Genomic DNA, 17,239 nt, shown 5'->3' on the forward strand with positions numbered 1-17,239 from the left:
TGGTCCTAGCAAATCATACTGGCTTAAAGCAGAAAGATATATTAGAATGAATAATAATTTTATTATAAAAAACAATTAATCAATCTGGTTTTGGCCTTAGGGAAACACTCAGCATATAAAACAATTTTGAGTTCCTGCCTGAGCAAGTCAGCTTGCAACCTCCAGTGTGAGGAAGAACCTGCCTGCCCGACAATACGCCAGCCGGGGAATGTGAAGCGAGGGTTCTCCACTTAGGTGACGAGACTAGGCGTCTCATCTGCAGCCGGTGTGTGCAAGGTCTGCATGGGGATAGCCCATGTACTTGTGAAGTAGCAGGGGTCTATCAAACTGGCGCTGGAATAAATTTGATAAAATTTTTCCCCGAAATGCTTGGGGATGAATGAAATTTTAGAAATAACCAGTGATAAAATTCCATCAAGGAATTGAAATTAAAAATAAAATATATATCACTAGTAAAAACTGAGATGTTTCCCTTGTCATGAAACATTATTGAAGGTGTTAGGTAGGTGGATGGCGGGTGGTAAATTAAATAATAGCACTGTAAAACTATATCAACTAGTCAAGCCTGCTATGAACCAAGAAAGTGATTATACAAAGACCATGCATATGGCTTCACACACAGATAGGGTACATCAATCAACAATGGGAGGAGTCTGGCCTCACTGACCTTTAGATAATGTACTAATTGTTGTGTAATTATTTTCTATAAGATCTGGTATCATAATCTGCATTTCTTCACCAACTGTGATTGTTTATGACATGTATCTGATTAAGAAAAGATTAGAGTGTGCCTCCTAGTGAGATTCCAGTTGTAACTTCAAAGTGTCAAATGCCAGGGATTTAACCTCTAGATGTACCAAGTGGTCTGTGTATGTTAATTAAAAGTATCAATAATGTCAGCATCTTTATTATCACATTAATTATTAAGTGTAAGCTGGAATGTCAGTTTGTATAAACAGTACTTATATTATTATATATAAGTACCATATTTATACAAACAAGCCAAGTTTGTAATCTGGTGTCTCCTATTGTTATTCTTTTCTGTAGTCTCCTATTTGTTTTTCTAAGTGTAATGTTTTATATTCATTGAGTCTCATAAAGTGAAATATTGTTTCTGTACTTTTAGTATGATGTTGTATAATTTGTATAGTTGTTGGAGTGAGTGGTTGCCAATACTTCTTGTCTTTGCTCTAGTGTCAGTGATCAAAACATTTCAGGTCACCAGTGGCAGGCTTACTAAATTTTTAGAGACATAAATGTATTTACCTTTCCCAAAGATCAAGGCATCAATAAGCAAGCCTTCCATTGATAAGATGAAATGTTTAATGATCACATCAACTTATATTTTAACAGGTGTAACTTTTGAGGTAAAATTTTCTTCTGTTTGTATTAATGAGCAAGTCTTGACTCTACACTTACTCAAAGTAAAACTCTCATACAGAACAAATCTCAATTAAAGTCCAGATCTCATCCTTGTAATTGAGCAAATACCAGCTCCGAAAAACAATACCAAATGTAACATAAGGGATATCTGTGTGTAAACCAAAACATGGTCCTAGCAAATCATACTGGCTTAAAGCAGAAAGATATATTAGAATGAATAATAATTTTATTATAAAAAACAATTAATCAATCTGGTTTTGGCCTTAGGGAAACACTCAGCATATAAAACAATTTTGAGTTCCTGCCTGAGCAAGTCAGCTTGCAACCTCCAGTGTGAGGAAGAACCTGCCTGCCCGACAATACGCCAGCCGGGGAATGTGAAGCGAGGGTTCTCCACTTAGGTGATGAGACTAGGCGTCTCATCTGCAGCCGGTGTGTGCAAGGTCTGCATGGGGATAGCCCATGTACTTGTGAAGTAGCAGGGGTCTATCAAACTGGCGCTGGAATAAATTTGATAAAATTTTTCCCCGAAATGCTTGGGGATGAATGAAATTTTAGAAATAACCAGTGATAAAATTCCATCAAGGTCCAAAAACTCAGATGGAAACAGCTGAGTGCCCCCAAGGATTTAGGATTAAGATTTTTTCACCTTCAATAAAGTCATGAGAAAGAAAAAAAAAATATATATATATATAAAAAATAACAATGGAAAAATCTATGTACATGAATGTGTAGATCTGCATTCTAAAAACATTATTATGTTCATGTTAATATTTTCCTAACAATTCTTGTGCATATTTAATTGAAGTAGATGACACTCTTATATACCTGCAGTAACTATCAGAGGACCAGCGTCCTAGTGTTTTGACCAAATGGTCTTCAATATGTGCTTTACCTGCAGTAGTGGCAGCTCCTATGCGTAGGCTATGACCATTATAGTGATCAGGATTGAAGCCACATATACTAAGTACTTGTTTTATACAATTAATGAAATAATTCCTTTCTAATGCCAAAGCATTTTGTGAGATAAAAAGTGGATCAGATTGGAGACCTTGTTTAAGACTCTCTCTAACTTGTAAATATTTGACTAAGATTTTAAAAGGACAAATTTGATTTTTTACTTTATGGAGTTGAATATCTACACCTTTCCTGAAAGGGTCTGTTTTAGACTGTTTCAATTTCAAAATTATCATATCTTTATGCAAAATAATATCTCCAATACATAAATTAACAGATGGGTCAAATTGGTTGGCTTTCAAGACAGTAAATTCTCCACATCTCATAAAGCCATAAAAACCTACAGTACATACTGCTTCTAGCATTAAATCAATGAAAGGGGTAAACACACCTTGCCTTAGACGAAATATAATTTTCTCTAAAATTTCAAAAGTGATAGGTAATCTTTTCTTGTTATTTGGTTTTTGAAGTTTTTTGACAGAGTTCAAAATGTAGGAGAGTCTATCTAAGGGTGTGTTGTTGTCAGATTCTAAGGGATCCTTACAATTATTTTTTTAAATATTTGTATCTTATTCCACATAAATACAATTTTATGGTAGAATACTGTAGTTTCAAAAAATGAAAACAATATGCAGTAAAATAAATCAAAATGTCTTCTGAAATAGGTGGTAGGTAATTAAATTTAAAATTGTTCAGCAACATAAATCTCTCAAAATGTTTAAATCCAGTTTCATATGCACTTCTTGTTTTGCTTGCAATAGCAATATCCCAAAGTTGATGAACTATTTTGTTCAGGACCACATTACTTCTGAACTGGGTGGGCACTGATGAGGTTGAAGTGCTGCATTTGGAGCCAGCCTGCGGAAACGATCCATCTGAAATCGAGACAAAGCGTCACTTATTTCATTTTCATATCCTGGTACATGTTTTGCACTGAAATGAAAGTTATATTTACAGGCACACCATGTTAATTGTCGCATTAAACTCATGATCTGTAAGCATTTAGATCGACCTTTTTTCACTATTGCAACTGTTGCCTCATTATCACACCAGAAAAGAATACGTTTTTTAGACCACTTGGAACCCCATAGAATAGCTGCCACTACAATAGGATACAGTTCCAGGAAAGCCATTGAATATTTTTTCTCATCTGGTAATTCCAAATTTCCTGACCATGAAGAAGAAAACCATTCTCCTTGATGATAACCGCCGAAGCCTTTAGTTGATGATGCATCTGTTAAGAGTTCCATGTCAAAGCTTGAAATGTAATCTAAATTAAATAATAGCACTGTAAAACTATATCAACTAGTCAAGCCTGCTATGAACCAAGAAAGTGATTATACAAAGACCATGCATATGGCTTCACACACAGATAGGGTACATCAATCAACAATGGGAGGAGTCTGGCCTCACTGACCTTTAGATAATGTACTAATTGTTGTGTAATTATTTTCTATAAGATCTGGTATCATAATCTGCATTTCTTCACCAACTGTGATTGTTTATGACATGTATCTGATTAAGAAAAGATTAGAGTGTGCCTCCTAGTGAGATTCCAGTTGTAACTTCAAAGTGTCAAATGCCAGGGATTTAACCTCAAGATGTACCAAGTGGTCTGTGTATGTTAATTAAAAGTATCAATAATGTCAGCATCTTTATTATCACATTAATTATTAAGTGTAAGCTGGAATGTCAGTTTGTATAAACAGTACTTATATTATTATATATAAGTACCATATTAGTAATGGTAGTATTGCCTGACTTGATGAAAATAAGCTGTCAATTAATATGAAATGGATATGAATAATGAGTTTTTTTCATGCAAGATAACATGGCAGCAATATTAGTAGTTTAGATTACATTATTTTCTGCTGAATTTTTTTTTGGTATGACTTTGGATTTTGGAAGTATATAAAGGTTTGTCCTTGACAAAAGGTCCTGGAATACATTGCTTTACAACTGAATAAAATAGACCCATATTTACTACTTCATATACTAGTTGAACCCTCAATTTTTAACTCATATGGATCAAAAGGTCCATGTGAGGTTTTGCCACCAATTTTGCATCTGTTTGCCATGTTCTGTAACCTTCACTCTGCATTTGCTTTTCAAAATTCTTCTTTGAAGCCGCTTGGCCTCATTATCTAAATTTTGCTTACAAGTTCATAAGGGTACTGTAAATTCAGAAATTATTGAGTGCATTTATTATTGCGATATTGTCATTTTAGACTTGAATGTGATTTTTATTTTTAGGATTTTGAGAAAAATCATGTTTAATTCATTCAAAATATTTCAAAATGCGAGTTTAAATTATTGTCGCATTTTTCGCAATAATAAAAATTTAATTTCTGAATTTACAGTATCTAGTTTGTCACATTTTGTAAGTCAAAGATGTATGGACCTGTAACTTGTGACGATCTCTCTCTCATATAATCTTTGTTTGTTTTGAGATATATGTGTTTTAAAACGGATTTCATCCATTAAAAAATTAAAAAAAAAGTATGATATATAACTCAAGAAATTGATGTTTTTAATGGTTTTAATGTGTAAATTTGATTTGAAAAAAAAATTCCAGATAAGCCGAAAAGTGTAGTGAAGTAAGCATATTGCAAATATTCCCCAGTTAATGATGCTTGAAATATCACTAGATGAAAAGTTTCTTTTTATAACAGTTTCAATTTTGTTTTTTACAGATTCTTCTTTTTCATTATCAAAATGTAAATTCGATGATCCTAGATCAGGCCTTCTTACATTAGCCCCGAATGGTAAAGACAATCTTGTATTTATATTGATGTCAAACTCTTATGAAGGACTATATGATGTCATATCCCTGGCCACTCCGACTATTCCACCAATGACAAGGTCACCTGTAAGTATTATTTAAATAGACGTACGGTTCCTTTCCCACCATTTTCTGTATTTTCAAAGTCATCTGTGAATCATCCAACTCAAAACTTTATTGCTGCCTACAAAATCATCTTGATGGACTTATTTTATTTCCATTACATGATAACCTATTTTGCAATTACTAAGTCAAAAGCATTTTCATGAACAATATGATACATCATGATATTTCAAGTTGTTTGGTTTTGGCAGAAATAAATGTTCTTTTTCTAACATTTTCTAATCAAAAGATTATTTAATGATTGTTGACTTTTTATAAAATTACTGTGGAAAAATAAGTAAAATTACTAAAATACTGAACTCCTAGGAAAATTCAAAATGGAAAGCCTCTTATCTAATGGCAAAGTCAAAAGCTCAAACACACCAAACAAAAGGACAACAACTGTCATATTCCTGACTTGGTACAGGCATGGTATGATTGCCAATGAGACAACTATTCACAAAAGACCAAAATGACACAAACATTAACAACTATAGGTCACCGTACTGCCTTCAACAATGAGCAAAGCCCATACCGCATAGTCAGCTTTAAAAGGCCCTGATAAGACAATGTAAAACAATTCAAACGAGAAAACTAACGGCCTTATTTATGTAAAAAAATGAACGAAAAACAAATATGCAACACATAAACAAACATCATCCACTGAATTACAGGCTCCTGACTTGGGACAGGCACATACATAAATAATGTGGCGGTGTTAAACATGTTAGCGGGATCTCAACCCTAACCTGGAACAGTGGTGTAACAGGACAACATAAGAACAAACTATAAAAATCAGTTGAAAAAGGCTTAACTCATCAGATAGACAAAAATACAAGTGGACGTGGCCGGGTACTTATACATCCCGACACAAAAAGACACAATGAACAGATCTGAGAGTACCGATACTCGCAGTTATCTGACAGCTAGTTCAAAGCCACTAACAACTGATAAAAAAAATCATGCCTCTAAGACTTAACACTCAACTAGCTTGTAATTTTAAGGATCATTAGTCTGTCTAAAATACTGTACTATCAGCATTTAGAGAGCCGTGGTGTAGTGGTTAGGGCATCGGACTACTAACACAAAGGTTCCTGGTTCGATTCCCGTATGGCATGAAAATTTCAGGAACTCAATTTTGGCTCTCCCTTGACACCATTTGCGAGTATGGTCTTGAGGAAACGATGATAGTCCGTCGGAAGGGAATGATAAATGGCTGACCCGTGTTTAGAGAGAGTCATATCTCTTGCACATTAAAGACACCCTTGTAGATTTCGAAAAAGAGTAGGCTAATGCCGCTACCAGGCAGCACTCGCGTCCGCAAAGTGGAAAGGGATTGATATAAGTTGAAAAACTTGTTTCCCAATCCACTATAAATAAATATGTTATTGGGAAGCCTATCTTAGTTTTCCACAGATTCATTTGCAAGTTACCTGTCGATTTAAACTTTTGTAAGTTCTATTGTCCCATCTAACAGATACAACAGGTATTGTTCTCTGTATAGTTTATTCACTGGGACCTTTAAATTTCTTCTAGGAGAAATATATCACTCATTGATTAATTTACCTGAACAAAAAATTTAACTGACAATGCTGGAAATACATGTACAAATAAGTCATTATAAAACTGCATATGATGTTGTATTTATTCAATCAATAACACATTTTCAATTTGTTTGATAGAAACACTGATTTAAAAATTAAAAGTTGATTTCTGATCAAATTTCAACATTTTACCTATTAAAATTTGCTATTTTTAGTCTGTTCACAAATAAAAACTTATAATGAAAATGTTCTAATAAAGGTCTTCATAAATGTATTCTTTATAACTGAAGAACCATGAAAACATGCAGATTCTTTGAAAAATAAATGCATGCAGTACTTAAAAAAAATCAGAAATAAACTTTTTATAATTAAATCAGTGCATGCTTATATTGAACAGATTGAATATATATTATTGATATTGAATAAATACTGTATCACATGCAGTTTATGTGAGTTTATACATGTATTTCAATCAACAAAGAAGATATTTTTTTGGTCAAGCAAATTAATCAATGAGTGATAGATTTCTCCTAGAAGAAATTTAAATGTCCAAGTGAATAAACTACACAGAGAACAATAGCTATTGTTTTGATTCAATGGGACAGGTAAACTTGCAAAAGTTTAAATACCTTGGTAAAGAGCAGATGACTCTGTGGAAAACTTTCATTTGCTTGGCAATAAAACTATCAATTTTTCTTTATTTCAGTTTTCTAACCTACTACCAGATTATGTAGTTACTGGTCCAGAGTATGGTCTGAAAGGTCCTGGTGGATTTTTATGTACTGGATTCTGGGGAAACAGTTGGGAATACAGAACTGACATTTCATCTTGTGTTTGCTAATACTTACTTATTTTAGGATTGCTATGTTATGGTGATGGTCATTTTGTTGTTCTATTTATAGATAATTAGATGTGATTATTTTTTATCCTCATTTAGAAATGTATTTGATTTTTTTTGTTAAACTGCCAAGAATCACTTCCTTATGATCTTTATTAGCTCACCTGGCCCAAAGGGCCAAGTGAGCTTATGCCATCACTTGGCGTCCGTCGTCTGTCGTCTTAACTATTTCAAGAATCTTCTCCTCTGAAACTACTAGGCCAAATACTTCCAAACTTTAACTGAATGTTCCTTAGGGTATCTAGTTTATAAATTGTATCCGAAGTTTTGATCTATCAACAAACATGGTCGCCATTGCTAAAAATAGAACATAGGGGTCAAATGCAGTTTTTGGCTTATAACTCAAAAACCAAAGCATTTAGAGCAAATCTGACGTGGGGTAAAATTGTTTATCTGGTCAAGATCTATCTGCCTTGAAATTTTCAGATGAATCAGACAACCCCTTGTTGGGTTGCTGCCCCTGAATTGGTAATTTTAAGGAAATTTTGCTGTTTTTGGTTATTATCTTGAATATTATTATAGATAGAGATAAACTGTAAACAGTAATAATGTTCAGCAAAGTAAGATTTACAAATAAGTCAACATGACGGAAATGGTCAGTTGACCCCTTAAGGAGTTATTGCCCTTTATAGTCAATTTTTAACCATTTTTCGTAAATCTTAGTAATCTTTTACAAAAATCTTCTCCTCTGAAACTACTGGGCAAAATACTTCTAAACTTTAACTGAATGTTCCTTAGGGTATCTAGTTTGTAAATTGTATCCAAAGTTTTGATCTATCAACAAACATGGTCGCCATTCCTAAAAATAGAACATAGGGGTCAAATGCAGTTTTTGGCTTATAACTCAAAAACCAAAGCATTTAGAGCAAATCTGACATGAGGTGACATTGTTTATCAGGTCAAGATCTATCTGCCCTGAAATTTTCAGATGAATCAGACAACCTGTTGTTGGGTTGCTGCCCCTGAATTGATAGTTTTAAGGAAATTTTGCTGTTTTTGTTTATTATCTTGAATATTATTATAGATAGAGATAATCTGTAAACAGCAATAATGTTCAGCAAAGTAAGATCTACAAATAAGTCAATTTGACCAAAATTGTCAATTGACCCCTTAAGGAGTTATTGCCCTTTAAAGCCTTTTGTACAATTTGTTTATCATGTTGACTTACTTTAAAAAAATCTTCTCCTTTGAAACTGCTGTATCAATTTCAGCCAAACTTAGGCTAAATGAGTTTCAGAGTATTTAGTATAAATTTTATATTTTATTTCCTTGTATGTCAAGAAACATAGCTCCTATGGCTAAAATAGAACATAGGAGAACATGATTATTTTTTTTGGCTTTTGAAGAAAATAGGACGATCCAAAGAACATTTAAATAAATTGAAAAGCCAAAATAATCATTGATGAGAGATTTAACCAAAAGAATTAAGGTGAGCGATTCAGGCTCTTGAGAGCCTCTTGTTAAAATTGAGAATGGAAATGGGGAATGTGTCAAAGAGACAACAACCCGACCAAATAAAAAAACAACAGCAGAAGGTCACCAACAGGTCTTCAATGTAGCGAGAAATTCCCGCCTAATTTTTGTCCCCTGCATAACACTTTGAGGGGGACATAGAAATATCAGTATGTGTGTCTCTGTCCATCTGGTCTTGTTTGCCCTTTCACAGGTGCAATTTTGCCAGATTTTCATAAAACTTGTACAGGTTAAGTTTTATGAAAATGTGGTAATAGTAATATACTATAGGTTATTATCAGCAACATGTCAGACAAGTAATATAATGGAAGACATCAACTTTTTTTTTAAACAGTTATGCCCCTTGGAAATATAAAATTTGTGCAACGTGGGGGACATTGAAACTCAGTTCTTTTATTTCTATAGTACCAATATGGCAAGTATCCAACACCAGGGCAAAATAAATTTTATCATTACCCATCTGTCATTCCTAAAATTCCTGGAGACTCAATCTTATTTAAGTGATGTATGTTTACCCCTCTTATTTATTCCTTCTTCAGAATGATTTTTGGGGTTTCTTTTAGCATGACATGGTCTCTGTCATATCCTAACACTACAGTACACATGTGTAGTTTCTTCTGCTAATCCCCTACTCAGAACCTTCAACATATATTGCCATTGTTCACCTACTTCATTTTTTCCCTTAGCAAATCAACCTTTTCATTGTTTTTCTGGAGACATATCTACTTTGTATGAGCAATTCCTCATACTTGAATTTATTGAACCTAGTTCCTTTCTATTTTGGATTTGATCAACCTTGTTTAAGGTTTTTTTTTCTTAACTTATATAATTTGTCATTCCTTTATTTTGGGTTGGGATACCATTTTGTGGACCTTTTTTTACCATTATTTGCTAGTAGAAAGATTTTATTATTGAAATGAAATCCATTTTTTAAACCTTTCAACCACAAGTAATCTTTTTTCCCTCTTGTCTTTTTCATCTATAGCTGTCTTTCACAAATCATGGATACATTTTTATATTCAAATCCTAGTTACAGTAATCCTCACATTGCCTTTCATTATTTTTCAATTGTTCTGTTTCTTGACCTTTTTGAGGTTTCCATTAACATTGGATATTTTGACCCTCAGAGTATTTTGTGTTTTGTATAGTTGATACATACTTTTATATCTAAGCACAGCAAGCTTTTTTATAACATTTATACATTTTTTTGTTATTATCAAGCTTCAATTTTTATGAAGAAAAAAAAATCACCAGAAAATAGAGAATGGAAACGAGAAAAACACTTACAAGTTATAATTTGTAAATTGCTATGTAGTAAAATATTTTCTTGTCCAGTTATTGATTTGTGTGTGTATATATGCATCATGGTTTTCAGTGTCATCATAATGTATATAAGCTCTGTCCATTTTTGAATTTTTCCTCCTAGATTGAAAAAAGTAAAAGACTAATTTCGATAGCTTATATACATATTGTTAATGGAGGTAGAGGAAGGGGTTGCAATAGAGCATAAAAAGGATAAATTTTACAGGATATCAATAGGATTGTCTGACAAAACCTTATCCCCTTCAGTAGTTACTATTACACTTTACTGTACTTGACAGAGTCCATATATAGTCTCCTAAAATACTATAAAAATATATATTGTATAATCTGATTTGGGTTATAGCATATTTTTTTTTTACCGTTGTCTCGAAGTTGATGTCATTTTACTAATTATAGTTCAGATTGCTTTTTTTATTCAATAATTGATTTAGAGGGACAATTTTGTATTGATGAATGACCAAGATTATTAGATGATGAAATCAAATGATTGTTGTGAATGTGTTAATTTTCTTGATTATTGTGAATGTGTTAATTTTCTTAATTATGTTAATTTGTGATATTATTTAACGATGAAAAAAATTTCATTCTGAAACAATTGATGTGAATATGTTGATTTTCTCAATTATTTTTTAATAATATATTTTTATATTGTTATACATTGTTATTGCTTTAATAAAATATCTATATGCTGTCTGATTTATTCTGTAATTGTTGTGGGTCTCATTGGGGTCTAAGCGTGACGCAGTATTGCCTATTTTATTGTGTTGTGAAAACGGGAAATGAGATCTGGCGGAACCCGGGAAATGACAAAAAAATGAGACTTGCTTACGTACATAGTGTAAGCAGGAAACGGGAATCTGACAAAACAGTAAGCGGGATCCAAGATCGAAACCCCCCAATGAGACCCCCATTGTCCCCCAATGTTGTGCTGAAGGAGACATAGAAAAAACTTGGCACCCTTCCATCTTTTTGTTTGTCTGTCCTTATTAACCCTGTCACATGTACAAATGTGGCAAGATTTTTATGAAACTTACATAATAGATTTATATTAGCATATCTCTCAAAATCTATGAATGTCAATGCTGATAAATTATTTTTAAAAGAGTTATGCCCCTGAAAAATATTCAATCGTATGGAAATTTGCATTGTAAGCACTCTCAATTTTTGCCTTGATTATGAAGAATGATTTAACTAACATGAGAGCTAAAATAAATCAGCATTTTAATTGCTTGCACTTACAAAATTGTTGAAAATCATAGAATGGAGACTTTTCCAAATTTCTTGGGGCAGGGTGAAGTTCATTTATAATGGAATTTGATGTGTTTACCAGAATAGTGTACATATTCATATTGAATACAAGTATATAGTGCATTTAAACCTTTAATTTGTTCTACATATATACTTGTGTCACAAACAACCATTCAATACAAAACAGAATATGTTTAAACTAAAACAGAAGGTAGCAACATATAAGATAGATAGCTAACAGGGTACACACACAATTGAAACTCAAGACATATCATGTAAAATCAACAAATTACAAGGAAAAATTTAAAGCATAACTACAATATGCTTCTACCATACTGTGACTTCCTAACTTGATACAAAAAATGGAGGTCATACTAAACTCCAAAACATATAATTGAACTAAAATTAAAATCATTCAAAGACTAACAAAAGCAACAGGCTCCTGACTTAGGACAGGCGCAAAAATGTGGCGGGGGTTAAACATGTTAATTGAGATCTCAACCCTCTCCCTAGTTATACCTCTAGCCAATGTAGAAAAAAACACACTGCATTGCGTATTTTATAACTTTTTTTAATGTGAATGTTTGCTAAAATCTTATCAAGTGATTCAGGCATTACAGAACTAGAGACGCTCACCTGGTTCTACTTTTGTTTTCGAAACATGTAAACATCTATTTTTACATTGTTTCCAAAACATATTTGATTTCATTCCATTCAGTGGTTTATATACAAAAACATTGTTATGTAATTCCTTATAACAAGCTTGTTGCTTGTGGCCATCTTGGATGACAAATCAGTAACAAAGTTACAAAACTTGGTCAGTACTGGCTATTAAGCACCTAATAAGGATCATTAATACCATGTGTTGGTTTCAATCCATTCATAGGTTCTATAGAAGAAGGCATTGGTTACATATTTACACATAGTGTTCGTTGTTTAACTTTTTATAAAAAAAAAAGAAAAAAAAAGATCCTCCTGGTGGATATCTTGAACAGTAAATCGGCAAAAAATTAGCAACACTTGATCACCGGTGACCTCATAATGCCCTGTCTGGTTTCATTCCATTCAGCACTCCTGAAGAAGAGCATTTAGTGTATTTCCCATAGGGTCTTATATTACACTATAAAGTCCCCTGCTGGTGGCTATCTTGGATGATGGTTTGGCTACAAACTAACAAAACTAGGTCAGCACCTCGTTAGGAACATTCATGCCATTTTTGGGTTCATTTAATTCAATGGTTCTAAAGAAGAAAACATGTGTATGTATTTTCCATAAGTTCCTATGTGAAATTTTCTCCCCAGGCTGGTGGCCATTCTTGGATGATGGATCAGCAACAAAGTAACAACACTTGCTCAGCACACCAAAAGAATATTTCATACCATGTGTGGTATCATTTCAATCCATTCAAAGGTTCTTTGAAGAAAACATTTGTTTATATTTCCCATATGGTCCTTGGTTAAACTATGTCCCACATTGGGAGTCGTCTTGGTTGAAGGATTTGCTACAAAGTAACAACACTTGATCATCACCTCATAAGGAACATTCTTGACTTGTTTGGTTGCATTCCATATAGTAGTTCTTCACATAGGGTCTTTTGTTAAACTAAGTTCCCTGCTGGCAGCCATCTTGGATGATGTAATGGCTACAAAGTAACAGCACTTGGTCAGCACCTCATTAAGAACATTCGTGCCATGTTTAGTTTCATTCCTTTCAGTGGTTCTACAAATAATACATATACAAATACAAATATTTTATTGGCACAAACACAATTACAATAATTGGCAAAGGCCCATATTACAGTGCATAACAGAAAACATTTGTATGTATGTCCGATAGGTTACTATGTTAAACTAAGTCTACACTGGAGGCCATCTTGGATGATTGCCCGCCTACAAAGATACAACACTTGGTCAGCACCCCTAAAGAAACATTCATGCAGTGTTTTATTCCATTAAGTGGTTCTCTAAAAGAAGACATTTGTATGTATATCCTATAGGGTTTAAGTCCCTGCTGGAGGCAATCTTTGTTGATAGATCAGCTACAGTGTACCAACACTAGGTCAGCACATCACAAGGACTATTCCCGCAATTTCACGCAATGTTTGGTTTCATTCCATTCAGAGGTTCTCCAAAAAAAGTTCAAAATGTTATGAGTTACCGACTACGGACGATGGATAAATGCTGAGAAAAGCTCATTTGGACTCTTAAGGCTAGATGAGCAAAATTAGTATAATATGAATTTCCATTCGCTTCACCCTCTCATTAGGTCTTAACAATTTCTCGTCTGTTTCATTTATTTTTTTTTACAGTTCTGTGTTATCTCAATCGAATTCTTTTACATTTGTCATTCTATACCTTTTATAGCTGACTAAGGTGTATTGGTTGTTCATTGTTGAAGGCTCTAAATTGACCTACAGTTGTTAATTTCTATGTTCCAATTCTATATCAATTCCTTCAATTTGGTCTCTAGTGGAGAGTTGGCTCATTGGCAAGCATTCTACATCGATCGATAGTTGCTACTAAACTAGCTCTTGAGTATTGTCGGGCCAGAGGGAAAATCATGGCTTTTACATGGAAGGACTTGACACTCCAAGTAGTTTTTTTTAAAACTATTAATAATGCTTTCGGTGTCTCGCAGATATTTAATTTCCTATAACTCTCGATCAACAGTTCATATAATATATAGTTCATATTGAAAAGTTTATGTAAATATTATTGTCTGGAAGATAAATGATCACGGATTAAACAGATGTACTGCAATGTTTTTAAAATAAAGGCTAATTGAAAAAAATCGGTATAAATGAAAATAAATACTAGTATGCATGTGCACTTTTTGTTAATGCTTTAGTTATCTATTATAACGTTATTTCAGGGTTACTTTAACACTAACCCAAGACTGATTTTTGATGTGAGACAGTGGAATGCTATTTTTTTGGCAGCGGCGCTAAATTTTTGTATAAAGCTTTATATAAAAGAAAATAGAGGACCTGGGTCTCCAGAAGCAAATTATTAGGGAGGGGCCAGTCCCCTTTTTGTGGGAAGAAATTACTTGATTCGCCATTGGTTTCTCATATGTCACATGTACATATGCCTTACGTTACGAAGTTTCTGTCTGACTGTCATATGTTCATTGTCCTTGACCTCGTTTTCTTTGTTCAGCGACTATATGCTTAATTGAAACTGTATACAGCTTTTTGTCATGCGGATATTCTTAATTATTGTGACTAATGACATGACTATATACTTAGTAAATGGAAACCTTGCAAGATTTATAAATCGGTCAGACAGGGTTCACCATACCTTGACCTCATTTCACCTATCAGTGATCAAAGTTAACTGTTCATGTTCAAGTCCGTATCTCAGATGTATACTATGAATAATATGTCAACTGTATTTCGTTAGGCAGGTTTCGAGTAATATGCTAGCTATTGCTGTTATATTATCAAGCTAATCATCCCTTATCATGCAGGTAGTGTGTCTATCTTCTTTGACACTGAATCTTTCGAATAAAATTGATAATGGAAATGGGGAATATGCAACGAGACAACAAACCGACCATGCATAGAGCAGACAACAGCCGAATGTCACTATAATTGGCCTTCAATGCAACGAGAATCTCCGGCATCCGGAGCGTCCTTCGGCCGGCCTCTAAACAAATATGTAGATAAGTTCAGTGGTGATGGACGTCATACCAAACTCAAAATTATACTCAAGAAACGAAAATAAATCATGGAAGACTAACAAAGGGCAGAGGCTTCTTATATATACTTTGGACATGCAAGCGAAAAATGCGGCAGGGTTAAACATTTTTATGATCTCAACCCTCACCCCATACCTCTAGTCAACGAAGAAAAACAAACGCAAATTGTACGCACAGCAACACTCGGTTTAAGAGTAGCCTGGTGAATAAGAAACAATAATGTTTCGATAACTGATTGATTAACTGGTGTTTGCACCACTTTCAGCACGATTGGCAGTGTGTGCTATTTCGTAGCGATCACTGAGGTTTTATTGATGTAGAAAGCTGGAGAGAACCACCAACCTTCGGTAGGAAAACTAACTTAGCAATGTTAGTCAATTAAGATTTGAGTCGAGTGCAACTGCCACGTGGGAAATTTGAAGTAACAAACCTCTGGCTATGGGTTGTAACTTGCCAAGCTAGTAATATATATAAAAGACAACTTGGAAAATGAGGCACCTCACCCTAAATCGAAGTGTAATAGTTGATTTAATCAATTCTTGTCTTGTTTTAATCTTTAACTTATTTATGTTATTGAAAACTTCTATTTAAGTTACGTTTGAATAACTTACTTTTTTTTGTATTAAATCAGGAGATAAATTCATACCTTAAATTCAATTTGTTTAAACCAGGAACTTTCCATACTAAGAAAGTCCCTTCTTAAACTTAACTTACCAATTTATAAACTCGATGAATAAAATACAATGATGTTTCAATAATAATTCATTCCAAACAGTAGTCTTTATTGAGGTGTGGTGTGTGATATAGGATTTCACTTTCAAACCCATCATTGTGTGTGGATCAACAGTTTATTTTTAAAAAGTCAGTTTATATCAGCCCTCCCCCTATTTTCCCATAAAAGTCGTTGCTTTCTACTTTCTTTTAAATTTCAATTATTCAGACTAAAAAAAGTTGTCATGTCCACAAATACCTTTGGTGCTGAGGTAGCAATACACAGTTAGGAAAAAAACTTAAAATTGACACTCATAATTTTTAAACACCCCCTTTCCCCTCCTGTCTAACAAAGAAGGCTTTATATGTGTGTTTTGCATGTATATACTTGTAGAAAGAGAATCTTCCATAGATTTGATTTCTAATGGTCATAAGGGTGAAATATAATCCCTTTTGGGTGTAACCATGGCAACAATCTGCATTTCTTAGATACAAAATATAGCAAAAAAGGGGGTGAACATGTCACAAAAGTCTCCAAAATTTGGTCTAAAGGAAAATTTCAATGAATTACAGTGATACCTTTCCTGAATCCATAGGTTTATATCTATCAAGTGGTCCAAAAAAAATCATATGTCTTCCTGCTCGTTTTTCCATAAAATTGAATTGAAAAGATCGAGCGCAAAATCTTTGTTGATAAACACTACAATAATTTATGGACCTATGAACGGTACGGATAGGAAAATACGGACTGTCAATCATTGAAATGGCCTATAAAACATGTTAAAATCAATCTAAATGTTCATATAAACCCACTAAGAAGGCTATATTATTCTTCAATTACCTAAAAATCAATTTTATTGTACAAAAACTTTCATATTTAAAAAATTCACAGGGGCCATAATGCGAAACTAAACTTCTAACTGTGTATTGCTACCTGAGGAAGAACTATTTTGTTCACCTTTGAATGAAATTTCACGGTCAATTTTGGAAAATTCAGTTATCAAAAATTAGAGTAAAAAATAACTTTTTAATATCGGTCATTTATTCTTTTAAATTGACAAATATGTTATTCAGTTATATAACAGCAATTGATTAATTGATTAATTTTTAATTCTTTCG

At 33.4% G+C, this 17,239-nt stretch overlaps 1 protein-coding gene across 1 annotated transcript in view; it reads left to right on the top strand.

Annotated features, from left to right (window-relative positions):
• The window catches only part of LOC134709942 (uncharacterized), a 36,209-nt gene extending 28,453 nt beyond the window's left edge, over positions 1–7,756 (top strand). Inside the window, exons 14-15 of the mRNA XM_063570064.1 lie at positions 5,034–5,209; positions 7,475–7,756. Of these exons, the coding sequence (XP_063426134.1) occupies positions 5,034–5,209; positions 7,475–7,609 (311 nt within the window). The 3' untranslated portion in view covers positions 7,610–7,756. The remainder of the gene's footprint in view (positions 1–5,033; positions 5,210–7,474) is intronic.
• The last annotated feature ends 9,483 nt before the right edge of the window (positions 7,757–17,239 follow it).

The sequence above is a fragment of the Mytilus trossulus genome, chromosome 3 (assembly GCF_036588685.1).
Source record: "Mytilus trossulus isolate FHL-02 chromosome 3, PNRI_Mtr1.1.1.hap1, whole genome shotgun sequence".
Taxonomy (NCBI): domain Eukaryota; kingdom Metazoa; phylum Mollusca; class Bivalvia; order Mytilida; family Mytilidae; genus Mytilus; species Mytilus trossulus.